This window comes from Perognathus longimembris, chromosome 9 (assembly GCF_023159225.1).
Source record: "Perognathus longimembris pacificus isolate PPM17 chromosome 9, ASM2315922v1, whole genome shotgun sequence".
In the NCBI taxonomy this organism is placed as follows: Eukaryota; Metazoa; Chordata; class Mammalia; order Rodentia; family Heteromyidae; genus Perognathus; species Perognathus longimembris.
Window position 1 is genome coordinate 26205635 of NC_063169.1, and position 27260 is coordinate 26232894.

The 27260-nt window shown below is 37.6% G+C and overlaps 1 protein-coding gene across 3 annotated transcripts in view; it reads left to right on the forward strand.

Annotated features, from left to right (window-relative positions):
- The window catches only part of Mdn1 (midasin AAA ATPase 1), a 156119-nt gene that overhangs the window by 64032 nt on the left and 64827 nt on the right, over nt 1-27260 (forward strand). For all 3 annotated transcript variants that reach the window (XM_048353838.1, XM_048353839.1, XM_048353840.1), the window contains exons 30-49: nt 175-313; nt 637-767; nt 2483-2624; nt 4702-4831; nt 7916-8134; nt 9023-9220; nt 10986-11194; nt 11789-11911; nt 12852-13049; nt 16163-16270; nt 16625-16813; nt 19265-19354; nt 19451-19714; nt 19862-20123; nt 22717-22876; nt 23862-23978; nt 24849-25060; nt 25947-26095; nt 26444-26655; nt 27033-27253. In XM_048353838.1, the coding sequence (XP_048209795.1) occupies nt 175-313; nt 637-767; nt 2483-2624; nt 4702-4831; nt 7916-8134; nt 9023-9220; nt 10986-11194; nt 11789-11911; nt 12852-13049; nt 16163-16270; nt 16625-16813; nt 19265-19354; nt 19451-19714; nt 19862-20123; nt 22717-22876; nt 23862-23978; nt 24849-25060; nt 25947-26095; nt 26444-26655; nt 27033-27253 (3473 nt within the window). The remainder of the gene's footprint in view (nt 1-174; nt 314-636; nt 768-2482; nt 2625-4701; nt 4832-7915; nt 8135-9022; nt 9221-10985; nt 11195-11788; nt 11912-12851; nt 13050-16162; nt 16271-16624; nt 16814-19264; nt 19355-19450; nt 19715-19861; nt 20124-22716; nt 22877-23861; nt 23979-24848; nt 25061-25946; nt 26096-26443; nt 26656-27032; nt 27254-27260) is intronic.

Here is a 27260-nt window from a genome sequence, read left to right on the forward strand (position 1 = left end):
AACCCTGCTTTAAAGTGAGATTCCTTTCAATACCTGTGTAGAAGGGAAAAATGGTTAGTGTTCCTTCATATTCTATGTGGTAAGGCTCAGCATGGCTCACCTCTTGCTGACAGTGTTTATGGACTGTGGTGTGAACATGTTAAAACTTGATAATCTAATAAATATTTTTAACAGGTGTGGGAAGACTACTATCTGCCAGGTGTTTGCAGCCTTGGCAAATCAGAAACTTTACTCAGTCAACTGCCACTTAAACATGGAAACGTCAGACTTCCTAGGGGGACTACGGCCAGCAAGACAGAAGCCAAATGACAAGGTTTGTCTAGTAGCAAATGTTGATATGTCTATTTATTTGTGCAGCTGTAGTTACTTGTATATATGAAATTATGAGGTTTTATTCATAGTGGGATTTCTAGATAGAATTACTAATTTGGTGATATGTGTATCTTACTATCAAATTTTTACTTGTTTATAAGGGGCCTTCTTAAAGCATCCCCAATTGCAGGTTTTATACCCTGCATTCACACCCATTCTTGCAGAATGACTATTTTAGCTCAGCAAACATCACCTAGCTATATGAATATTGTCACATGGAACCACCTGCTATTTAATTCCTTCCACCTCTTTTCCAAATTGTAGGAAGAAACAGACACATCAAGACTTTTTGAGTGGAATGATGGACCTCTGGTTCTGGCCATGAAGGAGGATGGTTTGTTCCTCTTGGATGAAATCTCATTGGCTGATGACTCTGTCCTAGAAAGACTTAACAGGTAATGTAAGATTTTCCTGTGTTTGATTGTTTCCTTGGCTAGTTTTTATAGATAGTGAATCTTGTTAACAGTAATGTTTTCTTTAGGTCCAGAGCTAATGTTTGAAAATGTTCTTTAGGGGTTCTTTAAAGCTGCTATATAAGAGAGCTTAGTTTTCTTTACAGCTGGGGTTAAAAGCTGAATTCAGGGCTGGGGATATGGCCTAGTGGCAAGAGTGCCTGCCTCATATACATGAGGCCCTGGGTTCGATTCCCCAGCACCACATATACAGAAAATGGCCAGAAGTGGCGCTGTGGCTCAAGTGGCAGAGTGCTAGCCTTGAGCAAAAAGAAGCCAGGGACAGTGCGCAGGCCCTGAGTCCAAGCCCCAGGACTGGCCAAAAAAAAAAAAAAGCTGAATTCAAATTCCTTTTTAAGGAAAGTTATTTGCATAGTCTTCAATCTTTCGAAAGAACTATTATAAGAATCCTAAATTCTATTTGCCTAAGGCACTTTAATATCTCAATCCAATGTTATTAATCTTGATGTAGTAACACCTGTTTTTCATTCTCCATTGACATAATTTATATATCATAAAATAGGTGCACTTTTTTTTGTTGTTGATTGTGGTGCTCTAACTCAGGACTTGGGGGGCTGTAGCTGAGCCTTTTTGTGCTCAAGGCTAATGTTCTATCACTTGAGACAGGGTGCCACTTCTGGTTTTTGAGTGATTAAATGGAGATAAGAGTCTCTTGGACTTTTCTGCCCAGGCTGGCTTCAACCTCAGTCCTCAGATCTCAGCCTCTTGAGTAGTTAGAATCACAGGCATGAGTTATCGGAGCCTGCCTCATAAAATATGCTTGATCTATGTATAATCGGTGTTTAAAAAATAAAATAAGGGCTGGGTAAATGGCCTAGTTGTAAAGTGCTTGCCTCATATACATGAAGCCCTGGGTTTGATTCCTTAGCACTACATATATAGAAAAAGCCAGAAGTGGAACAGTGGCTCAAGTGGTAGAGTGCTAGGCTTGAGCAAAAAGAAACTAAGGACAGTGCTTCAGGCCCTGAGTTCAAGCCCCATAACTGGCAAAAACAGTTTGACACCACTGAAACACAGTTTTATAGTTTCATTACTTAGTAGGGTCTATTTTATCCCAACCACCAACCTTCTTTTTCTCTACAAATTTCTCCTTTCTAAATCTCAAAAAAATGATCTTTTTTCTTTATATTAATATTCCAAATTTCATCCATATTGAAGCATATATTCTTATTTTGTTCCACTGAATTCTTAATAACATGGATTATGTCCTATTTTTCTTTTATCTATTAACTTACTGATATCATTTGATTTGTTTCCACATTGGGGTATTATAAGTGATGTTGCTAATGAATATTTTTATACAAGAGGCCCGTTGTTTTAAAAAAAAAGTCTTAGAAACATATCTATGGAAAAAGGAATTTTGGGGTTTTTTTCTTTATCAGAAATATGTTTCTTGGTGCTATGGGTATGGCTAGAGTGGTAGAGTATCTCTAGCCTACTTAAAGCCTTGAATTCAAATCCCACAGCCTCCAAAATGTTTTTTAAAGTTCCATTTTATAGATAATAGAATATTAAGTCATTTTAGAGTCAGCATATGAGGTTGGATTTTTTTTTCTCTTTTAGAGAATGTTGAAGATCACAAGTAAAATACATAAGCCTTTACTTTGCTTTTCTGTTTTTTCTTTTTAATTTTTTAGTGTCCTTGAAGTAGAAAAGTCTCTGGTATTAGCTGAAAAGGGCAGCCCGGAAGGCAAAGACGAAGTAGAGCTGTTGACTGCAGGAAAGAAATTCCGTATCTTAGCAACTATGAATCCTGGGGGTGACTATGGAAAAAAAGAGGTAAAACTACTTCCTCAAGCCTAATTTCTTCCTAGATTTAGTCTTAACTTAATATATATTAATACATTTGGAGTTGCATGTTAGGTCACAGCAAAGTAATGTTTCAAATCCAATAAAGATATTGTTGGACAGTATATTGAAAAATCTTACAGGCTGGATATTTTCTCTCTTTTTCCCCTTCTCTCCCCCTAGCCCCCCCCCCCTTTTTTTTTTTCGTTTGTGCTATCCTGGAGCTTGAATTCAACACATAGGTACTGTCCCTGATCTTTTTGGTTCAAGGCTAGTGTTCTACATTTGAGCCACAGCTTCACTTCTGGCTTTTTTATGGTTAATTGGAAATAGGATTCTCACAGTCTTTTTCCATGGGCTGGCAACCTCAGTTCTCAGATCTTAACCTTATGAGTAGCTAGGATAAAGGCATGAGCCACTAGCACCCGGTAATTATTTATTTTATAGCTCACTTTGTATGCGTATGACATTTTGTTTCAGTACTTGATCTAGGCCTTTACCTTATATTAACAAATGCTCTTGAGTTCTACATGAAGCTTATATTAGTTTTATTTGTAAGGGAATTTAGAACTACAATTTAAAGTCAGGCTCTGCTTTTAGAGTCTACTTTCTTAAATACCTGTCATTTTTAGTGGTTTTAAAGTATCAACCAAGAACCTTCTTTAGTGTTGCAGGGAGAACATAATCTCTTCCCTTATGGCAGAGATGGGAAAGTCCTGCCTGTAAGGCCTCTGAAGTAATTAGGTACATGATGATACTGATACATATGGCCTTCTGCCAATTTTGATTATTTTCTGTGGTCCACGAGTGATGATAGAAATATCCAAATGGCCCTTTGCACAAAAAAGCTCCCCGTCCCTGCTAAGGGGTGTGTGAGTCACTGTCTGTCACATTGTTGGCTAAGTTCCTTCAGATGTTCAATGTTCAGGAATGAGACCTTGTGGCTTTCAGCTCAGCTGTAAGAGTAAGCCTGTAAGTGGGTAAGTCATTATGTGTATGGTCCCAGTTTGCTAATGTTAGCATAAGTGTTGGTAGGGATGATAAGCATCCTGAATGAAGGCAGATAAGATCCTTGGTAACTTGTTGGATGCCTAAAATTAATAGTGAAATTTTGTGTCTAGTTTTCCTCAATAGTAGAATGATGTTACTGTGCTTCAGAGGTCTGATTTCAAAGTTATTTACATTAATTTTACCTGTCAACTTCAGTTTTCCCTAAAATACTTGGCAGTTCTTACCTAAGGGAAAGGAACCTTTTAGTTTTGCCCGTGTAACAAGCAGAGCAAAATAAGATCCTAAATAGTAGAGGCACAGGTCATCCAGGATGGTAGTGAGGGACATGTACATACTTAGAAAAAGTCCCTGTATGAGCCACTCCTGTATACAGGTTTGTTGCTGGTCCTGTGGTAGACTAGATATACAAACACCAACCAAAAAGAAAATCAGTGGTAAAGTAATACATAGGTTATGTCACAAACATTATGAATAGAGATGAATTGGCATTGGGAAAAGAAAGAGGAAACTCTAAAAGGGGTGTGGTACAGTCCTAGGGAGGACTGGAGAATCTAAACAACACTTTGCTATACGAGATAAAATTAATGTCTCCTTAAAATCCCATTCCCTTTAAGTCCATGTAAGGTTTCTCCTTGTATGAAGATGGCCCTTCTCTATAGGAAGATGGCTGTTAATGTAAAAGGGGAAGCTACTTAAGGGTTAAGAATACAAGTTCACATTGGACTATGACTAGCATCACAGTGCTTGCCCCACTTCCTATGAGGCTTCAGAGCTCTGTGTCATATCTAGAGAGTGATATAATGCTGATGTGTGGTGTGTTGTTAGAGATTAATGAGGCAGTATGTGTTAGAAGCAGGAAACAGAAGAGGCATTTGAGGGCTGTGTATGTGTGTGATCCAGATTGGGCTTCATAAGAGTATTGCAGATCAGGCTGAGCTATATATACTAGGACCATTTCCTTGTTTCCTGGATTCCTAGCTAACATTGTTTCAAAGCATTTGTTTTCTAGCTTTCTTCATAGGGTTCAAATTTACATTAGAGTTTGTGTCTTTTGTAGTTGTCTCCTGCCTTAAGAAACCGATTTACAGAAATATGGTGCCCTCAAAGCACAAGGCGTGAAGATTTAATTCAAATAATTAATCGTAATCTTCGCCCAGGATTGTCTCTGAGCAGAATAGATCATAAAGGTAAGTTTTTACGTTTCAGTGGGGGTGCTAATGGAGAGTGTAAGAGTTATAGGATACTAGGTGTATGTGTATTCCATAAAGAATAGAAAAATGGGAACAAAATAGATCTATGGAAAATGTGGTATCCTACATATTGCCTTGTATTAAAGTGTCCTCCCTTCAGATTTTAACTCCCTCCAAAAAAAAGTGTGAAATGTAAGATAGGCTTATTACCCCTCTGCTCCCCATGTGCAACTGCCAGGCAGGGTACAACCTGCAATACTATGACAACTTCACAGTTGGGGTTACAACCTGCATCTCACTGTGTGACTCCATGGTTTGTGACAACTTCAATCTGATGCCTGAGCCTTCATGACTGTCTCCTCACCCATATGACTACCCTGTTATACATGTGACTTCCCCCATGACTGGTTCTTTTTCTTGAGATCTTCAGTTAGTTACTCCTGTGCCCCATGAATGGGATAGTCATAGATAAGTGGCAAGGGTCTGGGCTCACTGGCCAACTTCAACTTTAAAGGTAGTCTAAAATGGAATAAAACTTACACATTCCAAGCCAAGATCCTGGTTAGTGAGATGGGGTTAAAAAGTTCTGTACCACAGATGATCCTTAACCACTTTCAGAGTGTTCAAAGAAAGAACTCTTGGAACCTCTCCATTTTAGTGCTGATCCAAGATTGTGTTCTCCCATCCAGCCACCTCTATCCTGTTGAGAGAGGGATCAAAAAAAATGCCACTCGGGGGCTGGGAATGTGGCTTAGTGGTAGAGTGCTTGCTTAGCATGCATGAAGCCCTGGGTTCAGTACCACATACTCAGAAAAGGCCGGAAGTGGTGCTGTGGCTCAAGTGGTAGAGTGCTAGCCTTGAGCAAAAGAAGCCCAGGCCTTGAGTTCAAACCCCAGGACTGGCAAATAATAATAATAAATGCCACTGAGCTCTATGCTAGACAAGGAGTGTATCAGGATCTGAAACCACAAAGGCTTTGTACTCAACTCAGAGGTGCCTGTGTGTGTATACATGCTGTTCTTGGACTTTCTCCTGCTTCTCGTGTGGCCCTTGTTGCTCTGTCCTTGCTATGTGTGTGTACCTGTGTCCAAAGTCTAACACATGGCTCTAAGCGTGTTGGCCCTATTTGGAGATGTGGATAAACTTCTTGGGTCTTACTTCTAGGCTCTGAAAGATGTTATTAAAGGGAAAGTTTTCATTGTGGGAGAAATAAAAGCTTTGGTTGGTTGGTGTTTTTTAGGTTTTTATATGTGTGTGTGTGTGTGTGTGTGTGTGTGTGTGTGTGTTTTATTGTTTGGTTGGCACTCTTTGGTGGTAGTAGTGGTAGTAGTATATTTGTGGGGGGGGTGTTTTACTGGTGTTTGAACCTCAGGGCTTTGGTTTTGGTTGCTGGTCTGGCACTCAGTCATTTGAGTCATGCCTTTTTTAATTATTATTTTAGAGATAAAGTTTCCTAGGCTTCCTGCCTAGGCTGGTTTCTAATTGCCTCATGGCTTGGTGGTCTTGTTCAGCAAGTTTTCTTAGTAACACCTGGCGCTCTACCACTTGGGCCATGCCTCTAGTCCTTCTTTTCAAACATACTTTGGTATTTGTCCTTTTTAGATAAATACTTGCTATTGATTTCAGAAGCTGTATTTAAAACATTCTATAAAATTTCACTGATACTGCTTTCAGTCCATATATACTTAAGAATTTGCTCTCAAATTGTTTTAAAGTTGGGATTAGGATAGTCATTCAAGGGGCTGGGAATGTGGCTTAGCAGTAGAGTGCTTGCCTAGCATATATGAAGCCCTGGGTTCATTTCTCAGCGCCACATAAACAAACTAGAAATGGTGCTGTGACTCAAGTGGTAGAGAGCTAGCTTTGAGCAAAAAAAGGAAGCCAGGGACAGTGCTCAGGCCGAGTTCAAGCCCCAGGACTGCCAAAAAAGAATAATCATTCAGCATGAATCACAAAGTAAAATTTGAGAATACTCTTTAGCTGATACATATATTTAAAGTAAAAACTCATACACAAAGAACTGACCTGAACTAAATGCCACTGATAAGATAGCATTCCTCATTACAGTAAATGTACTACAAATCCTTCTCAACTTGTAGTGGAGTCATTTAACTCAAAAAATGTACATAAGGCTGGGTGCTAGTCTCATGCCTGTAATCTTTGCTACTCAAGAGGCTAAGATCTGAGGATTGAGGTTTGAAACCAACCCAGGCAGGAAAGTCCATAAAATTCTTCTCCCTGACTAACCACCAAAAAGCTGAATGTGGTTCAAGTGGTAGAGTGCCAGCCATGAGCAAAAATGCCAATGGACCCTGGGTTCAAGCCCCAGGATTGTCAAAGAAAAAAAAAGCCCAGCCATATGAAACCTGTAAAGATCAGCTCTTACCCATAAGATCATGCAGCTGGGTGCTGCAGCTCCCTTCTGCTCTGTCTAGCATGTTAAGAGTATCATATTGCAAAGGATTAGCCTAGGTAAACATGAGAATTAATAGTGTACTTCCTACTGAATATAAGTTCTTTCATACCATCGAGATTATCATCAAAAAACTAAGTTAAAACAGCATACACAGGAACTCTAAGCATAATAAAATTTTTTTATTTTAAATAAAAGTAAATATAACATCTTTACAGTATACTAAAATTATTGTCTTTTACATGATTATGGCCTGGTTTGACAATTTAGTCTAAACATGAAGCAGATGAATAGTTTTTCCTACCAGCATTTTTTTGGCAAGTTTATTAGGCTATAAAGTCTCAAAATTGTTCCTAAACTGATAAAATTCTACATATCAATCACTGCGCAATGTGATTAAACACTGGACTCACTTCCTTAGAAAATGATATTTAACATAACTTCGCATGTAAACTAAGGAGCACAGACCCTTTCTTTTCCAACTGGGGCTCACCTTATGAACACCTGCTATAGAATGTCATAGAGAGCAAATGTTGTTGCTGTATGTATAGCTTAAGTGGTAAAACAATTGCCTAGAAAACATGAGGCCCAACGTTTAAAATATTAGTATCCCATCCAAAAAACAAAACACAACACAAAGCAAATGCTTTTTCTTCCTTGCATCTTAGGAGCTGACATAGCTGAATTGATGCTGGATTTCATCGACTGGCTGACCCACCAAGAGTTTGGCCGAAAGTGTGTGGTCAGTATCAGAGATATCCTGTCCTGGGTTAACTTCATGAACACCATGGGAGAGGAAGCCACTATGAAAAGGCCAGAAAGCATCTCTACTGTGACGTCTTTTGTCCACGCCGCATGCCTGGTGTACATAGATGGAATAGGTTCAGGTATATTTTCTGTTAGCTGCAGGGGACAAGGGGCTGGGTAGGGTAGAGGGAAGTGGGGAAAAGAGCATGCCTATGCCAGAGATTTCACAGAATCACTTAGTATAATATTTCTATAACTCTTTGTACTTTTGGAAAGAGGTAGCACTTTTTTTTCCTTTCCGTTTGTTGTTCTTTACAGTACTTGGGACAAGCTCAGGGCCTAATTCATGCTAGGCAAAAACTCAAGTGCTTTTCTTAAACTGGTTAATGGATGTAAATTTAATTCCTATAGTTTAATGCTATCAATTGAGCTATGAATTGAGAAGGATTCTCAAGGAACTTCTTGTTCTCAACTTCCCAAATAGCTAGGGTTATATAGGCCTGAGCCAGTGGTGGGACTGAAGTGATACTTTTGAAATTAAATAGCTGTATTTAATAAAGTGGAAATGGTGAGTAGGAGTAGAAATAAGTCATCAGTGAAAACAGCCTTCTTGGTGAGGTTCTGCATAATTTTTAGCCTGGTAGTCATTTTCACCTAATACATTTAGTTTCAGTTTTTCATAATTATATAAAAATTTTATTTAAATTCTGGTTTTTGAGTCATGTAGATTAGAGGTGTCAACTAAAATAATGAATGTCAATTGAGGTGTATAATATCTTCAGACTGGCTTGTTATTGGGTCTCTGGAATTGTTTACTGAATAAGCTGCTACTACATTGATGCATAAATGGGGAGATTGGGCATTGGGTCAGGGTTGTCTTTAGGTACTGCTCACACTAGAAGTTGTATTTAGGCTTTTACTCAGCTGTACCCTTCTTCCCTCAGGAATCTGTGCTAGACCTCCTGATGAATGCTCGTGAGCCTGGAATTGTCCTATTTCCTAATGTACTGATCCTCTTTATCTTTTAGGAGTAGCTTCTTCTGGGTTTGGTACAGCCCTCTTGGCTCGCAAAGAATGCCTAAAGTTCCTAATAAAAAAACTTTCCAAGATAGTCAGACTTACAGAAAGTCAGAAGAATGAATTGAAGATTTATGATAGACTCAAGGCCAAAGAATTCACTGGGATAGATAACCTTTGGGGAATTCATCCGTTTTTTATACCAACAGGTAAGAATGATTTTAAAGAATAGGGGGCAAGAAAGAGTAATTGAGGTCATGAATATGATCAAATTATATTATACGCATGTGTAGAAATATTCCCAGTGAAAACCCTGCTTTTTACATTTAATGACCTAACAAAAATGTGCAAGAAATTTTAAATAATTATTGTCTCCCTATAAATCAAAGTGTTTATATTTTATTGTGACTTGTAGTTTTAATCTTGGATGTGCGAGTATCAGAATAAAGTCTAACTTGGCAGCACTACAATTGTCAAAAATGTTCACACAAAACAACTGGAATATAAAAGTGTGGGGAAATGATTGTTTTGTTAAAAATATGAAATTTTTATTAGTCCATGAGTCAAGAGCTTTTCCTCTATTAGAGGCAAAACCCACTAAAGTTGTGAACTCTTATGTTACCTACAAAGGCCTATTTAGCTATATCTTGACTATATAGTACCTCGTTAATTTGTATAAAAATAGGCTTCTGAGTTCTTGAGCAGCTAGTATTATTCTTAACATCTGTTCTGTAACCTAGCAATCATAGGGATCTAGAAAATGTCTATGGATTGAGGGAATGGGAATGAATGACTAAATGGGAAATGGAGGAATCTGGAGGCAATGGATTTGAGCCCTAATCCTAGCTGTCCTTCTAACTGAATTGCCACCACCAAATAGTTTTGACTAGCTATATATTTGTAAATGCCTGTTTGCCTGCTTGGCTAACTATTGATCTATTGTTAGATCCAACCACTGGCTCTTGCATGCTATGCAAGTGTTCTTCTGAGTCACTTCCTCACGCCTCTATTATTAAAAAGCAAAGCAGTCAGATTATATACCTCTCTTACTTTCTCTCCTTCTTCCCTTCCCTCATCCTCCTCTGCTTCCTTCCCATCTTCCTTACTCTTCCTATGTTTTTTTTATTTAAACAGAGTCTAATTCTATAGCCCAGGCTAACCTTGAACTAGTTCTCTTACCTCTTGAGTGCTGGGATTACAGGTGTATGTGCCACCACACCTATCTAGATTATTTATTTTCTAAATCAGTCTTAATTTTTAGATTGTTGCTTCTATATATGGGTCATCTGTTTCTTATTGCTTCCATTCTGTATTAATAATGGTTATGTGCCTGAATTGTAAAGAGGGGTAGTGGCAGTGGATGTGCAGCGATGAGTTTTTGCTTCTTGACTAAATGGATCAATCCTCCCTTCTTTCTCCTCAGATTTCCATTTTTCTGTAACACTTTTCATCTTTGATGATTATGATATAATCACTGTACCTCTTCACTGCAATACTATTCATTCCTGTGTGGGAGCTCTATGCCAACAACTGGGGTGGAACTTGAACTGCTATGAGACTACTGTTAGTCCTGTATTTCAGTTACCCTATTAGTTGAGAACATTCTGTACTGTCTTGATGGCCTGAAAACCTTCTAGGAATATATGTGGTTTATAAAGATGAATTGTACTAGGACATGTAGTAATGGAGATAGAGGTTCTGAAAAAATTGTGTTTGTAATTAGTCCAATATACATGGATGTTTATATTAGGAGGAAAGACATTGTACACAAGGCACAGTTGACGATGAAATACGCTACTGGCTGATCCTGTAGGCATTTTATGAATCCAAAAGTGGGAGAATGTTGAAATAGAAGCTAAATATTTTCACTACAAATGCTTCTGAGCAGACTGATGGTCTATTACGCTATTTCTTAAAATCTTGAGTTGATGTGTATATATAGCTTATATGTGACTTTGTTTTTCTTCACTTGAGGACCGGTCCTGCATAGGAATAATATTGCTGACTATGCACTCAGTGCAGGCACCACAGCTATGAATGCCCAGAGGCTCTTAAGAGCTACCAAACTAAACAAACCCATTCTCCTGGAGGGCTCTCCTGGTGTTGGCAAGACAAGTTTGGTGAGAGCATTAGCAAAGGCTTCAGGAAACAACCTTATTCGAATCAACCTGTCAGAGCAGACGGTAAGTTTAATCATCCTTATAACACGTAAGGTAAGGATAATTAATGTATCTATTTATGGTTTCCTATTAAGTATTAATTGTAGCCTTATCAGCATCCCAGATATTTTGTATGAGACCACAATAGTGTAACCTAGATTCTGCTTCTGGAGAAATTAGTAGCTGGCACTTGCAGTGTTTTCCCTCCCCATTTCTCTCATTTTAGTACTAGAGATTGAATAAAATAACTTAAAAAAAATCTTAGGGTAATTATGGCATGGAAGACAAATTGAATATGGGACTGGACAGTAGAGCTTAATTAAGCACTGTTGTTTGTTTTAAAGCTCACAATACCATAAAACTATTATTCTGAAATGCTGTTTAGAGTGATTTCTGCTTAGTCCATTATGTTCCCAAGGTACTTGGCATGTACATGAGTGAGCTCCAGGTAGAGTGCTGGGGGTGGATAGTTCTGTCTTGGATGCAAGAAAGACGTGTAGTGACCTGAGGCCTACCCAAGCATTTATCATTTCAGATTTAGGGTCTTATAATCTAGTTGCTGTTTGTCTGATTGTTTTTGTAATACTGGCTTTTCCTCATTTCTTCTTCCTTTCAAAGGATATCACTGACCTCTTTGGAGCAGATCTACCTGTTGAAGGTGGCAAGGGAGGAGAATTTGCCTGGCGTGATGGTCCCTTGCTGGCAGCTTTGAAGGCAGGCGATTGGGTAGTGTTGGATGAGGTGAGCATTCTGTCCTCAGGCCCCAGTTGGAATTGCTGAGGAATAGTCCTACTTGTCTCAACTCTGCATAATTTCTTAATGGATGGACATGCTAGTGATCAATAGAGGCAAAACTATGAAAGATCCCTCATGGTATCATTTCAGGTCATGTGGCTAAACATACAAAACCTCCTTCCTCATATAATCTACATAATGCTCCAGACTTAAAAGCAATCCTTCAGAGAAAAACTTCATTTTGGCTAATTTGTTCTCATGTCTTAATTTACTTCACAGGTATTTTGCAAATAGTGTTAACTACTTCATATTTTCTTAATGTGTCAGAGAAACTGGATAAATACAGTGTAATACAATAATGAGTAAATGGTTAGAGTTATAGGTGCATATTGGGTAAAATTACAGATCTGAAGAAAGAGCACATTCATAGGCAGGACAAATACCAAATCTTTGTGTCTGGTAGATAGCTCGAGGTAAGAAGTTGAGTCTGTTTGGGATACAGTGTTAGGGAAAAGCTAGTATTGTGGAATTGAAATGATTAGAATGACAAAAGTGCTACTGAGGAAACTGCTTGACAACAGACTCAGCAAGTGCTAGATTTATGCCCTCTAGATCTGAACAGTGGAGAGAGCTGTGCTGTTGCCTACTATATATGTTCAAGGGAGATGCAAAGGACAGCTTCCACTCCCATCATAGGTGGTTTTAGAAAACGATGTATAGAATATTCATTAGCCAGGAAAAGAGAAAGCTTAGTTTTAAAACTGAAGGCTATTGTATATGCTATAATTTGGTGGAAGTACCCAGGGGCTGTAAGACGTTCTGGACTTGATAACACACTTAAGATTACCATTATTGTTCTAATTTCTCTCTCATGGAGATAATACTCTCTCTGCTGTGAGTTATTTCCTTGTTTTAAAACACGTACATGTACTTTTTTCACTAATAGCTTAACCTGGCTTCTCAGTCTGTACTGGAAGGACTTAATGCTTGTTTTGACCACCGGGGAGAAATCTACGTGCCTGAGTTAGGAATGAGCTTTCAAGTGCAGCATGAAAAGACAAAGATTTTTGCATGTCAGAATCCTTTCAGACAAGGAGGCGGGAGAAAGGGCTTACCCAGGTCTTTTCTTAACAGATTCACTCAGGTAAGATTGACTATTGCTTTGGAGACCAAAGGTAGATAAGGACTTTATGTGATTAGTATTAGTGTAACTGGTTCCCACCATCGCTTCCCTCCTGGTTTTAATGGTTTTTCCTCTTTCTTGAAGAACTTGATGTTTTTCTAACCTTTCAAGGAGAGTGATTTTACCTCGCCCTTTAATTACTGCATCCAGGAAAGAAGATCAGACTTTAAAATTTCAACTGATTCTGTAATCTATGAATATGTGTAAATTTGTTCTGAAAGTAATATATTTTAACTTACTAATAAGTAATGTCTTTTATATTTATATGTAATTTTAAACAAAAAGTAAAAAATAGAAAACTACCATGCATAATAAAAATCTGGCATTCTCCAACCTTATCATCACTGAACTAGAATATTTTTTATGCTTTTACTTCTATCTGCAAATAGCAATGTATACACACATGTTTGATGGTATTAACAGCTATTTTCAGAGTTTGGCTATTCTAGAGGTTTTGGAAAAAACTCCAGATATTTCTTACTGACCTTAATTCCTTAATGAATTTTTCTGATATCATTTTTTAGACAGAATCTCGCTATGTAACTGCTTGCCTTGAGTTTTTGATCCTCCTGACTTGATTCCCCCAGCGTGAAGATTACAGGCATGGAATACCATGTAGTAGCTTTTAGTGTTTCATTATGAAAAATTTCACATTTCAACATTGAAAATTTGAATTAATTTTATGGGAAACATTAATACACTGCTAACCAGAATTTTTTTAATTATTTAAAATTATATATGATTTTTAGGTCCATTTCTTTTTAAAATAAATTATATATGTCCTTTTTATTTTTTTTTCTTTATTGTCAAAGTGAAGATCAGAGGGGTTACAGTTTCATATGTAAGGCAGTGAGTACATTTCTTATCCAACGTGTTACATCCTCCCTCATTTTTCCCCTTGCCTCCCTATATGCTAATAAATTTGAGAACCTGGAAGAAGTGGACGAATTCTTAGCAAAAATTGATATATGCCCAAACTTAACCATGAAGATTTAAACCTACTAAACAGACCCATATCCAGCAATGAAATAGAAACTGCAGTAAGAGATCTCCCATCCAAGAAAAGCCCAGGTCTAGATGGATTCACAGTGGAATTTTATAAGGTCTTCAAAACAGAACTCATACCAATATTTCTCAAACTTTTCAATGAAATAGGAAGTGAAAGCTTGCTACCAAACATTCTATGATGCCAGTATAACCCTTATTCCAAAACCAGACAAGAACTCATCAAAGAAAGAGAACTTATAGACCCATTTCCTTGATGAACATGGATGCAAAATTTCTCAACATGGGGCTGGGAATATGGCCTAGTGGTAGAGTGCTTGCCTCGTGTACATGAAGCCCTGAGTTTGATTCCTCAGCACCACATGTATAAAAAAGGCTGGAAGTGGCTCTGTGGCTCAAGTGGCAGAGTGCTAGCCTTGATCAAAAAGAAGCCAAGGACAGTGCTCAGGCCCTGAGTCCATGCCCCAGGACTGGCAAAAAAAAAAAAAAAAATTCTCGCCAGTCAACTTCAACAAGTCATCAAAACAATCATACACTGTGATCACAGTGGATTCATTCCAGGGATGCAAAGGCTGGTTCAATATACACACGTCAATCAACGTAATCTACCACATCAACTGAAGCAAGGTCAAGAATCACATGATTATTTCGCTATATGCGGAAAAAGCATTTGATAAAATCCAGCACCCTTTTATGATAAAAGCTTTGGAGAAACTAGTATTCCAGGAAACATTCCTGAATATAATAAAGTCTGTCTATGACAAACCCACAGCCAGCATTATACTTAATGATAAAAAGTTAAAAGCCGTTTCCTTTTAAAATCAGGAGCAAGGCAAGAGGTAGCCATGAAGGTAATCCAAATAGGAAAAGATGAAGTTAAACTCTCTATCTTTGCAGACAACATGATCCTGTATCTAAAGAACCCCATAGACTCCACTCCCAAGTTACTTGAGCTGATCCCAAACTTTGGCAAAGTAGTAAGTCCTCAAAAATCAATGGCTTTTACATATACCAGCAACCCAAAGAGTAAGGCTGAAAACCAGGAAAGCATTTCCTTTTGGAATAGCCCCCCAAAACATAGAATACTTAGAAATAACCTTAACTAAAGAAGTGAAAGATCTCTATGATGAGAATTTTTTTTTTTTGCCAGTCCTAGAGCTTGGACTCAGGACCTGAGCACTGTCCCTGGCCTCTTTTTGCTCAAGGCTAGCACTCTGCCACTTGAGCCATAGTGCCACTTCTGGATGTTTTCTATATATGTGGTGCTGGGGAATCGAACCGAGGGCTTCATGTATATGAGGCAAGCAGTCTTGCCACTGGCCCATATTCCCAGCTTATGATGAGAACTTTAAAAACCTGAAAAAGAGGAAATTATGGCAGAACTTGAGAAATGGAAAAACCTCCCATGCTCCTTGATTGGAAGGATTAATGTTGTGAAAATGGCAATATTGCCAAAGGCTATCTACAAATTCGATGCAATACCCATCAATATCCCAACACCATTCTTTAATGAAACAGAGGAAGCTATCCAGAAATTCATATGGAACAGTAAAAGACCCCTGAATAGCAAAAAGAAGCCTAAGCAAAAAGAACAGTGCTGGAAGAATTTCAATACCAAACTTCAAGCTGTATTATAAAGCTATAGTAATAAAAACATTGGGATTGGCAGAAGAACAGGCCTGAGGACCAATGGAACAGAACTAAAGACCCAGAAATGAACCCGCAGAACTATGGCTACTCAATCTTTGATAAAGGCAAATTTGATGCTCTTTACTTTTAATGTTTCGTGAATCATTATCTTGAAAATGGAGTAATAGAAATTTGCAAGCCAGACCGGGGAAGTGGTGCATATCTGGAATTTAGTGAATTCCAGATCATTCTGAGCTATATAGTGACTTGGTAGAATAGGAGACAGGGAAGTAGGATCCGTTTAAAAATAAAAATTAACTTTGTTACTTAGTTATTGCTAAAATTATGTTTTGTTAATTACTGAGATTTCATATAACATGACATACTGTTTTGTGAAGGAAAATATTGGCATTCTATCATGTTTTGCTTGGATTTTCTAGGTTTTTGTGGATCCCCTTACAGTAATTGACATGGAGTTCATTGCCAGTACTTTGTTCCCTGCCATTAACAAAAATATTGTTAAGAAAATGGTAGCTTTTAATAATCATGTAAGTACTTGTATTAGTTTTGTTTACTTGCCTATTTTTGAACCAGCATTTATTCAAGATAGACCTCTACCAAATTACTATTCTATATAACCAAAATAAATCACAGCATTCATCTGGAAGACAAACTACTCAATTGAGGGTAACAGTAACTTATTTCTATATTGTGAATATCAGGGTTAATGCCTACATGGTTAATATTCTTAATCTTGGTAAAACTTCTGAGATGAGATAAGATATCCAAATCAAACCTATTAATTTCTACTTCAGATTATATACACATTTGTAGTACAGTGATTATTCTTTACCTGCATTGCCTGATAGACATGTTTCTCGATAAGGAAACTTCCTTTCTAGATTGATCATGAAGTGACTGTCGAGAAGAAATGGGGACAAAAAGGGGGACCCTGGGAATTTAACCTCCGAGACCTGTTCCGCTGGTGTCAGTTGATGCTGGTTGACCAATCCCCTGGCTGTTATGATCCTGGTCAGCATGTCTTTTTGGTCTATGGTGAACGAATGAGAACCAGGGAAGACAAAGAAAGGGTAAGTTTTGTAACGCTTTTTATGTTAATATTTTCCACCAATAAGTTTGTTTCTTCCTAACAGGAAAGGTACATACTCAAAATAATAATGCTGTAAACCTAATGCTTCATGGAAATTTAGAAATTTTGGAGACAGATAAAACTGTGTGTTCTCTGCTCTTATCCTAATTTGCCTCAGAGTGTGTTATTTATCTTACCATCTAAATCCCCAGCATCACAACATTTTTAACAGCTTTAGCTGTTGGTAGGTCTTCATCATCAGTCATCATAGCAAACGTACAGTTGAGAACCAGGAGGATCCAACATGAAAAGTCGTTGTAAAGAGAAGATATTGGGCATCTACATGAAGACCATGTTTGTAAATAGAATATGACAGTAGAATTCTGCATTAAGACTATGCTTGTGTACTTTCATTTTTCTGGAGAGACTTCAATTTGTTGTCTAACCTGAGCGCTCTCAAGTAGCTGGGACTGTAATGTCTGTGCCTTACTCTTGAGCATTTTTTTTATGATATTAAGTCCTTTCTTCTTTGGGCAGGAAGTAAGTTTCTAGATGATAGAGTCTACATCTCAGAGTTACAGTGTCTCACTGATAACAGAGCAATCCCTGTAATTCAGTCCCTTTCCACTTAGTCTACTGTTCTTTTCTACTTAGTCCTTTCCACTCAGTCTACAGTTCTTTTCTATTCAACCTCAATGTTTAAAATAAGTGAATTGATAGGTATACGTTAATACCCTAGTTGTAGTGTGGCTAGCCACAGTGAGTCTGACACTTATTTCATCCCACTGCCAAAATCTCCTTTTATGCGATATTTAAAGTCTAGGCAAATACACCTAATCCATATCCCTTCAAATGCCTTTCAGTCATTGGACTAAGAGAAAATATTCAATATATTTTTGACAGTATTTTTTATTCAGCTTAATTTATTAGCTATATAAGTTTGTGTCTCTATACTTTGAAAACTCTGAAATGCTACAAAATATGAAATTTCACAAGTTCAACATCTGACCAACCTCATAATGGGGGTCACTGTCAAAATACAGGTATGCTATAAATACTGTATAAAATTGTCTTCCAGATATGTGTAGGTGAATTATAAGTGTATGTTGTTTTTTGCTTCTATCTCCAGTATTTGCATTACATATGTACAACTATTTCAAATGCAAAACAATATCATATCTGAATGATATTGGGGTAGAAGATCTGTTACTAGGTATAAGAAAGGTTACCACAGAAAAACTAAAAATACCCAGAAAACGGGTATTAAAACAGGAAGGGCTCAGGTTAATTGAACCTACTTTAATAAAAGCAACAAACTCATCTAGGCTGAATTTTTGTGTCCTCTGAAAGAACACCAGGGAGTGGTGATGAGTATTTTAGCATAGATCTTGCCTTGACCCAAAGGGATGTGACAGAAAGGCTTTCTACATGCTTCTTCTGATCTCACTGATTATTACTAACTTTAATGCAGCATACAATGGTTAAAAGTGTATTGCTACTTTAACACAACATTGTTTAGACTTTTGGGGTGTAGCTGTTTTATGTTTTCTTAATTGTGTGCTAAGTTAGTGTTTTTTAATACATGCCTCTCAAAAGAGATCCGTAATAGAAACAGCGATAACAGCAAGTTTACTAACCACATTGCTAAGGAAGGTATAACTGTGTGTAAATGATTGGTAAAAGGAATAGCTTTTACTTGAAAGGATACCAATTGTGTTCACTTATCCATTCCTATCAAATGGAAATTAGCTATTTTTCAGGACTATAAAGATCAGAAGTTTATCCAAGTGCCTAATACAGTCCTGGGTCAGTAAGTTAATCTTCATAATATTCCTATTACTATTGAAGATCTTTTTAGATAGTTCTTAAATGATAAAAGTGTGTTTGTTCCCTTTGATCTCAAGCTTTGCCATATTGTCTATGGCTTTTTTGCTTTTCTTTTTGCTGTGTGGGCCTTGAATTTAGGGCCTGGGCACTGTCCCCAAGTTTTTTTTATTTGTTGCTATCACTATATCCTTGAGCCACAGCTCCATTTCTGGCTCTTGAGAGATTAATTAGAGATAAAAGTTTCACAGACTTTACTGCCTAGGCTTGCTTCAGACTGTGAGGCTTGGATCTTACCCTCCTTAGCAGCTAGAATTACAGGCGTGAGCCTCTGGTGAGCAAACATGGTATCATTTTAATTTAGGTATATTCTCACTGCAATCTCAAATATGGGATTATGTAACTTTTCTAGTTTTAAGCTCAAGTTTTCTTTCATCCCAAAACTTAAATAACTTCAGCCTATGCTTTATTTAAATAAGAAAAAATTGGAATGGATAAGGAAATTGTAGCTAGTATTCATTGAGTACAGTGACTCACTGTTGTGCTTGTTTTCTACAAGTATTCATTCCAGATTTGCACAAGAATTTGGTGGGGTAATTTGTGTCTTGATTGCAACATCTTCTTTTAGGTCATCACTGTATTCAAGGATGTGTTCAGTTCAAGTTCTAATCCATATATGGGAACCAGACAGTTTCGTATCACTCCCTATGATGTTCAGGTGAGGAGATTAGAATACCCTTTTTCATTTTACACTCTTCTCTAGTTCTGTCTCCACTTCCAACGATGCTTATAACATGTTGTCAACATTTTTCAGGTTGGCTACTCAGTCCTTTCTCGTGGCAGCTATGTTCCTCATCCAACTCGGCAGACCCTTTCACTCCTGCATCAGTCGTTCCAGTCTCTGGAGTCCATCATGAAGTGTGTACAGATGAGCTGGATGGTCATCCTTGTAGGGCCAGCCTCTGTAGGCAAGACTAGCCTAGTTCAGCTTCTTGCACACCTTACTGGCCACACATTAAAGATCATGGCTATGAACAGTGCAATGGATACTACTGAGCTTCTAGGTGGATTTGAGCAGGTAACTAGAGTATGTTTCTGGGTCAGCCAACACTCAAAAAAACCCCATGATCTTACTTGAGTCTTATGTTCGTGTTGACTTTAGATAACAGTATCCTTTGACTTTGGCAAGTGACTGTGATGAGTTCATTTGTTCTGTAAACTGCAGGTTGATATTATGCGACCTTGGAGGCAGCTCCTAGAGAAGGTGGAGAGTACTGTGAGAGCTCTGCTAAGGGACAGCCTCCTTATCAGTACTGAAGATACAGAAATAGTGCTACGGGCCTGGAGCCATTTCCTTCTGACATATAAACCCAAGTCTCTTGGAGAAGATGGTAAAGAGATCACCTTGGAGATTGTTAATAAACTGGAAGCAGTTTTGTTGCTTATGCAGCGACTCAATAATAAAATCAACTCATACGCCAAGGCAGGTATGTATATTTATTTATTGGACCTGTACATCATACACTTAGCATTGTCTGTACTGCATTGATTTACAGAACTATATTTGTGAATGCCATGCCAATATTTAGTTTAATGATTAACAATTAGCTTTGATGAGTAATTAAAACTTGACATATTTAATTAGATTAACAAAGCTGAATTAGTAATAAAAAATAAGAACAAAAATTAACAGAGCCAAATTACTAATACTAAGAAAGCACATGGGCATGTAATTGGTTGCCAAGCTATTTGGTTCATTTTATACATATATATCTATAATAATCAACTACACTAGCATGTAAAGATAGTGATTTTTCAAATACTTGGGCATATTTAAACTTCAGAACAAGAGTCTGAATTGATGGGATGTGTTTATGTCAGTGGGAGAAATATATCTTTTCTGCATGGTATATAATTAATATGGAAACTTAATTCCTTTTGTGAATTGCTACTTTTTGAACTATGATAAGCATGCCCATAGGAAAGATTTTTTTTTTAAAGACCTATATACTGTGTTTGTCACTAGGTTATCCTTCTTTATTTGCAAAGGCTGCTTGAAACTGAAGAATTGATCCCTTAGGAATGAAGAAATCAGACTCCCCACTTACATCTACTAAACATTGTATCTGTGGCCATGGGTCAAATTGTTTATTTAGTTCTATTGTGCCGATTCTCAACTTAAACCCACTATTTGAGTTTGAAATCTCACTCATTCCTTCAGGTTCCTCGTCTTCACCCTTTTTGTATTTTTTTATGTTATTACCTTTTTGGGCAGTAACTGGGATTTTAACTCTGGGCCTTGTACTTGCTAGGCAACCTTTGCTTTACCACTTGTTTCAAGAGCCACTGGCAACAAGTTCATTATGTTCATACTTTAAGTTCTTATACACATTAAACATATTTCTAAATGCTGCATAAAAATTTGCATCATCTCTAATTTCTAGTTATGTTCTTTTGACCACTTCTGCTTATGGGTCATTTGTATTTTTCCTTGAGTAAAGTGTATTGTATTAGTTTTGATTTAATACCAGACATTGGCAAGTACTTCATTTTTCTATACTTCTTTAAAGACTAAGGTTTTCTTGGTAGTTTGTTTGCTTTGCAGGTTTTCTATGACCTGAGCCACAACCCAAAGCCTCTGTGCTTTTTTAGCTATCTTTCTGATGGGGTCTTATGATTTTAACTTCTACCTATGCCTCCATGTAGCTGGGATTATAGCGATGCACGGGTGTATGCTAGCTTGCTGTAAGAAGGGCTTTGCCATCTTTTTCTCAGGCTGTCCTTGAACTAAAATTTTCCCAATGCCTGCCTCCCAAGTAGCTGGGATCACAAGCATAAGCCACCACACCTAGCCTTTATTTTCATCTTTCAGGATTGCTTTTAATTAAGTTTTTTATTTGAATATCTAGTCTCTTGTAGGCTTACTTAATTAAAGTAGAGGTGGGGAATGTCTGGCCTATGGATCATCTTAGGCCCGAGAAATCATCTAGTATGTACATTACCCAAGGAATTTGTTTGATGGGAACTGGGATGATTCTTGGTCTTATTCAGCCTACATTTCTCCAGCAGTTGCTCCTTTCTTACAAGTTTTTGTTCATCTTTGTAGAGTTTCACCTTTTATGTGTACATTCATATACTTACTTGCCAAAAGCCTGCACCTTACCCCACACTATTGGTTCTCTGAGTAGCTTGCCTCATCTTGTCTTCAATTCATTGAGACCTCTGTAATCTCTTTGGGGTCATCCCCTTCCTGGTGTTTAGTAAGAAATTACTAGACACCAGTGGCTCACACATGTAATCCTAGCTATTCAGGAGGCTGAGGTCTGAGGATCATGGTTCCAGGATGAAAGCCAGGGATTTAAAGGGTTTTCCCTGTTTTGTTTTTCTTTGCCTCTCTGCTTTCAAGTGACACATCCCAGTGCTGTCTGTTGTTGTATGTCTAAAAGCAGTTGTTTGGTACATTTCCTCCAGTATTCTAGATATTAGCAATGGGAGATTAAGTCTTAGTACTCTTATGGTTCAAAACAAGAATCTTACATGTTACTTTGTGATACCTAAAAAGATTGATAAGCCAATTCTCAACAAAAATGAACAATTGAATCATTTCCAATGAAGGCAAATACTTTTAATCATACCTATGGTATGATCATTCAAAAGATAGTTAAGTTCAGTGACGTTCATTGTAGGTTGCCCTTTCATGTGATAGTAGAGTAGTAATAAACAAGTAACCTTATTCTCTTCCTCCCCGTACAGTGTCTCATTTGAAAAATTACAATAGAAAAATAAGTTGCTTTCTTCATCACCAAGGGTAAATTCTTGAGTATGTAGTTACTGATTCAAATTAGCCTTAGTAAGTGTTACCTGTCTATAATTTTCTTACCTCTGTTGAGTCAAAGAAAAATAATTCTACTATGACTCCTTAAAAAACTGGGCAAGTAATTTGAATCTTTTAGTGAGTTCTTAGTTTGGAGTATTTTGGAGAGTTTTGTTTGTATTTTGAGGAGGGATGGGTTGGGTTGTTGCCTTGGTTTGAAATTTAGTACTATGGATGTTGATATTACATTGCTGTTGATACTATAGAGTTTGCCAAACTCGTGGAAGATTTCCGAAGTTTTGGGGTGAAGCTTGCACAGTCAGCCAATGGTCGCAGCCATGGCACGTTTGAATGGGTGGACAGCATGTTAGTTCGGGCCCTGAAGTCTGGAGACTGGCTTCTCATGGATAATGTTAACTTCTGCAAGTAAGAACCCTATGCCCATTCACCAATGTGCCTAATGATGTCATGTTTGATAAAGTAGAAACCTAAATGGCAGGTCCTTATTTTTAATCCTTTGTTCCATGCACACACACATGCGCACATGCACACACGTCCCAGAACTGGTTGCACTCTTGGTGCTCTACCTGTTGAGCCACAGTTCTACTTCTAGCTTTTTGGTAGTTAACTGAAAATATAACAGTCTTATAGATTCTGCTGCCCAGGGTGACTTGGAATCAACCTCAAATCTCAACTTTGTGAGTGGCTAGGATTACAAGTGTGAGGCACCACTACCCAGCCCTTTGATTCTGTTAGCTAACAGTAGGGATAATGGCATTTTGTCATGAGACAGCTAAAGTAAAGACTAACAAAATTACCATAACATCCTGAGTTAGGCCTTTTTTATTTAACATCAGAAATCTTCATTTTGTCATTTTTAAGTAAAATTTTTGAAGTGTATGTTCCAAAACAAGATATATGATCATAGTGTAAGGAAATGTGCAAGCACAAAACTACTGTTTACCTATATAGTTGGTGTAATGGAAGCTACTACAGGACTGAAGTTGTAACTCAACTCGTAGAGCACTTGATCAGGAAGGCTTAGTTGAGATTTAGAGGCCCTGAGTTCAAGCTATATATACACACACAGAAGTTAGAAATTACTACCTCTTGAATAGAGGCTTTTCTTACTTGACATTTTTCATGAATGTTTCTTGTTGAGTTTGGACTTAAATAAGAACATTGGATGATGTTAGAGCTAGAATAGGAAAAAAGCTGAGTAGTATCGGGAATTTTCTTTAATTTACTTTGAATAAAGATATGGCTCTAAGTTTTGGTCAACAGGAGGGAATAGATAGGGTCTTGAAAGCGATCACAGTCCTATGTGAAGTGTAATCTCTGGGAATGGAAAATGTGAAGCAAGGCGCATGTCCTCCTGTCCATCATTGCCATTTGAATTCTTTCTGTGCAGCCCATCAGTCTTGGATCGTTTGAATGCTTTGCTTGAACCTGGAGGTGTTCTCACAATTAATGAGAGAGGACTAATAGATGGATCTACTCCCACAATAACTCCACATCCTAATTTCAGGTATTTGTGTCTTTTAATTTTTTCCCCAAGTACCTGGCAGCTTAAAGTTAGACAGATACAATAGGAACCCCTGGTATAATATACTTAATACACTGGGTTATAAGAATGGTCACCTATTGTATTTACTTCCTTAAATTTAAAGTAATATTTATTAAGGCTCTACGATTTGCTGGGCATAGGTAGGCTCTGAGCAGTAAATGAGAAGTAGGGTTCCCTCCTTTGGATTGAGTCGGTGAAGGGTAAAAGTTGAGACATTCCCTTTGTAGTAGTTCAGACAAGCAATAATACTGGTTTTTACTAGGATGTTAAGATGGGTAGAACTTGTTGGTGGACTGGGAAATGAGATACAAAAGAATCACAGGATAATACCTAACTTTTGGCTTGAATAATGGAATAAATATGGATGCAAAGGAGCAGATTTGGTATGAAGAAGATATGATATGGGAACCAGCTAGTCAATTTCACACATAAGTATTAGATGTTAGATATTTAAATGTTGATGGCATTGAATTTGTGAAACTAATTGTTACTGACAGTAGAATGCATTGTTCCTTTTCTCTCTATAGGTGAGTTAGAATGACAAATCAGCTCTGCCTGATTTGAGGAGTATTTGAAAGTAAGATTTTTTAAGTTCTCAGCATAGTTCCATGGGAAAGTATGTTTGGAGAAACTACTTTGCCATAGTGTGATGCATGTTGGCAGCAGAAGGTAGAATGCAGATGATTGCAGTATACTTAGCATTAGTGGTATTTTCCTTGATGAACTATCTTTAGATGAGCCACATTTAGCTTGCCTTCACCAGATGTTTCTAGATTACACTGTTGCTTACATTGGGATTTAAATCTCTTCTGTGAATTGCTGTTTTATTAGGCTTTTTCTTTCTATGGATCCAATTCATGGAGAAATATCTCGAGCTATGAGAAATCGTGGACTTGAAATCTACATTTCAGGAGATTGGATTCAGGAGATTATCCCAGACAACATGGACTTGAAAGTTTTACTGCACAGCCTTGGGTTGGTGGGCGACAGTGTGTGTGATATGATATTGGCTTTCCATGCAGAGATCCAGAAGACTTTTGCAGGTGAGGCATTTGACCTAGGGCCTCTGCAGAGTTTAAATCCTGTACAACTTCATTACATCGTGTTTTTACACAGTGTTTGTGGAAGTAGACATGAAAGCCTGTTAAATTGTAGACAATATAAGCAATGGATTTCAGCATACTAGAGTAAAGCAGCAGATCAGTGTGCTAAATGATTCTCCAAGTAAATTGTGCAACCAACCAGAATCCAGTGTTTGAGTAATTCTGCTTTAGGCTCTGTAATTGTGAGCTTTTGCCTCTTATCTAAGGACATGATTGGCCTTGAGAAGGTAAATAATGTGTAAAGTTGGAGGAAATATAGCTCTGGTTCTATTAAATGTTTCATTATGCAAAGAAAGATCAGTAATAAATGTAATACTTTTTGAGTATTTACTGTGCATTGGGTACAGGTGTGCGCCATTTACTTAGCTCTGCAAAGCATAATACTATTTTAAGGGCAAACTGTCACTTGTCAGAATTGGTTAACAATAATAGCTGCAATTTCAACGTATGTCTGTTTGAATTTCATATCTTGTAGTATTTTTATAAGGCCATGTGGATTTGCCCACTTTCAGTGTGTGAACTTGAGTTTAAGTATGCATGCGACCAGACTTTATCATACCTGTGAAAAAGTCTACCATAGTACACAACAGAGAAGATAGGTCCGGATAGGTGGTAGGAATACAAATGTTGACACAAATCCAAATGTTCACACAGATCTGTTGTACTCCTAGGAAATGTTTAAAGTCTACTTAGAATTTTTTCTAAAATATATGTCCAGCTGGGTTTGTATAGAATGAAATTGGATATAAGGGCAGACTTTAATCTTATTTTTTCAGAGGTTTTAAAGAATCAGTTACTTACAGATGACAGTATTTTCTTTTTATAGGTTCTCCAGCCTCTTCTGTGTCTACTCTAATTCAGGCAGCCATACTCATTGTGCAGTACCTGCAGCGTGGGCTAAGCTTAGACCAAGCCTTTTCAGGGGCATGCTGGGAAGTGTATGTCTGTTCTCAGCATTCAGCAACAAACCAGAAGGTATTATCACATAGCTTTCCAATAGTAACACACTATATTATTGAAGACAGGGAAATTATTTTTATAGAGGGCATCTTTAATGACCTAGGAGACCAAACCACTGTAATTTTGCTTCAGTAAAAATCTGATATCAGGTCCTTTGTAGAAGATAGCTTAAATGTAAAAATTCGTCTTTTGAAACTGATCTGTTACTATCAAAAGTAGATTTTAATTTGCAGTATTCTTTGAAGAGTATTTCTAAGACTTGAGAAATAGTCATGTGAACCTTGGAAACGATCGTATTTTATGCTAGCATTTTTGGTAGCAACACTTATGTTCATACCTGTGTACCTGTATTTTAACTTACAGCTTGCAAAGGTTTTGCTGGAGAAAAAGGTCTCTTGTTTACAAGCACGGGAAGCCTGGGGAAACTGCATTCTTGCCACGGGGTTGTGGCCAGATTCTGTTCCCTCAGCTCTCTTTGCCACAGAAGATTCTCACCTATCTGTTGTCCGAAGTGATGGACAGATCCTGGCAAACTGCCTCAACAGGATGAGCATGAAAACCAGCAGCTGGGCAAGGTCAGAAGCTCTTGTGTGTGTCTCTAGATTTGCGCTGGTTTTGATTTTCTAATAATGGGCAGAACATAATATACTGAGCCCCAATATTGCATAATTATTTTCCTGCTATCATTTTTAACTATTATCATGACTCCCTTTTTATTATACACACATACACAGGATTGAACTTAGGGCCTTGCAAATACTGATGATGTTCTCTACCAGTGAGCTATACTCCCAGCCCTAAGTATATGTTTTAGTTGTCCCATGGAAGGGGAGCAGGGGTGAATTCACCTTGTCCCCTTCTTTGGTACAGTATTTGTATAGTTATTTTTTCAGTTTGGTTGAATATGATACAGCAAGTTGTTTTAATACTAACTTCTTGCAATAAATTTCAGGAGTCAGCCTCTTACCTTGGAAGATTTAGAGAGAATTATGCAGTCTTCTAACCCTGAGAACCTGAAATTCAATGCAATAGAACTAGATCCTTACTGGATTGATGAACCACATGTTTTGACCCTGGCTGTTAATTTGCTCATAGAAAGAGCAACCAATCAGGATTGGATGCTTAGAGTTAAATGGCTTTATCATTTAGCCAAGAACATACCACAGGGATTTGGTGAGTA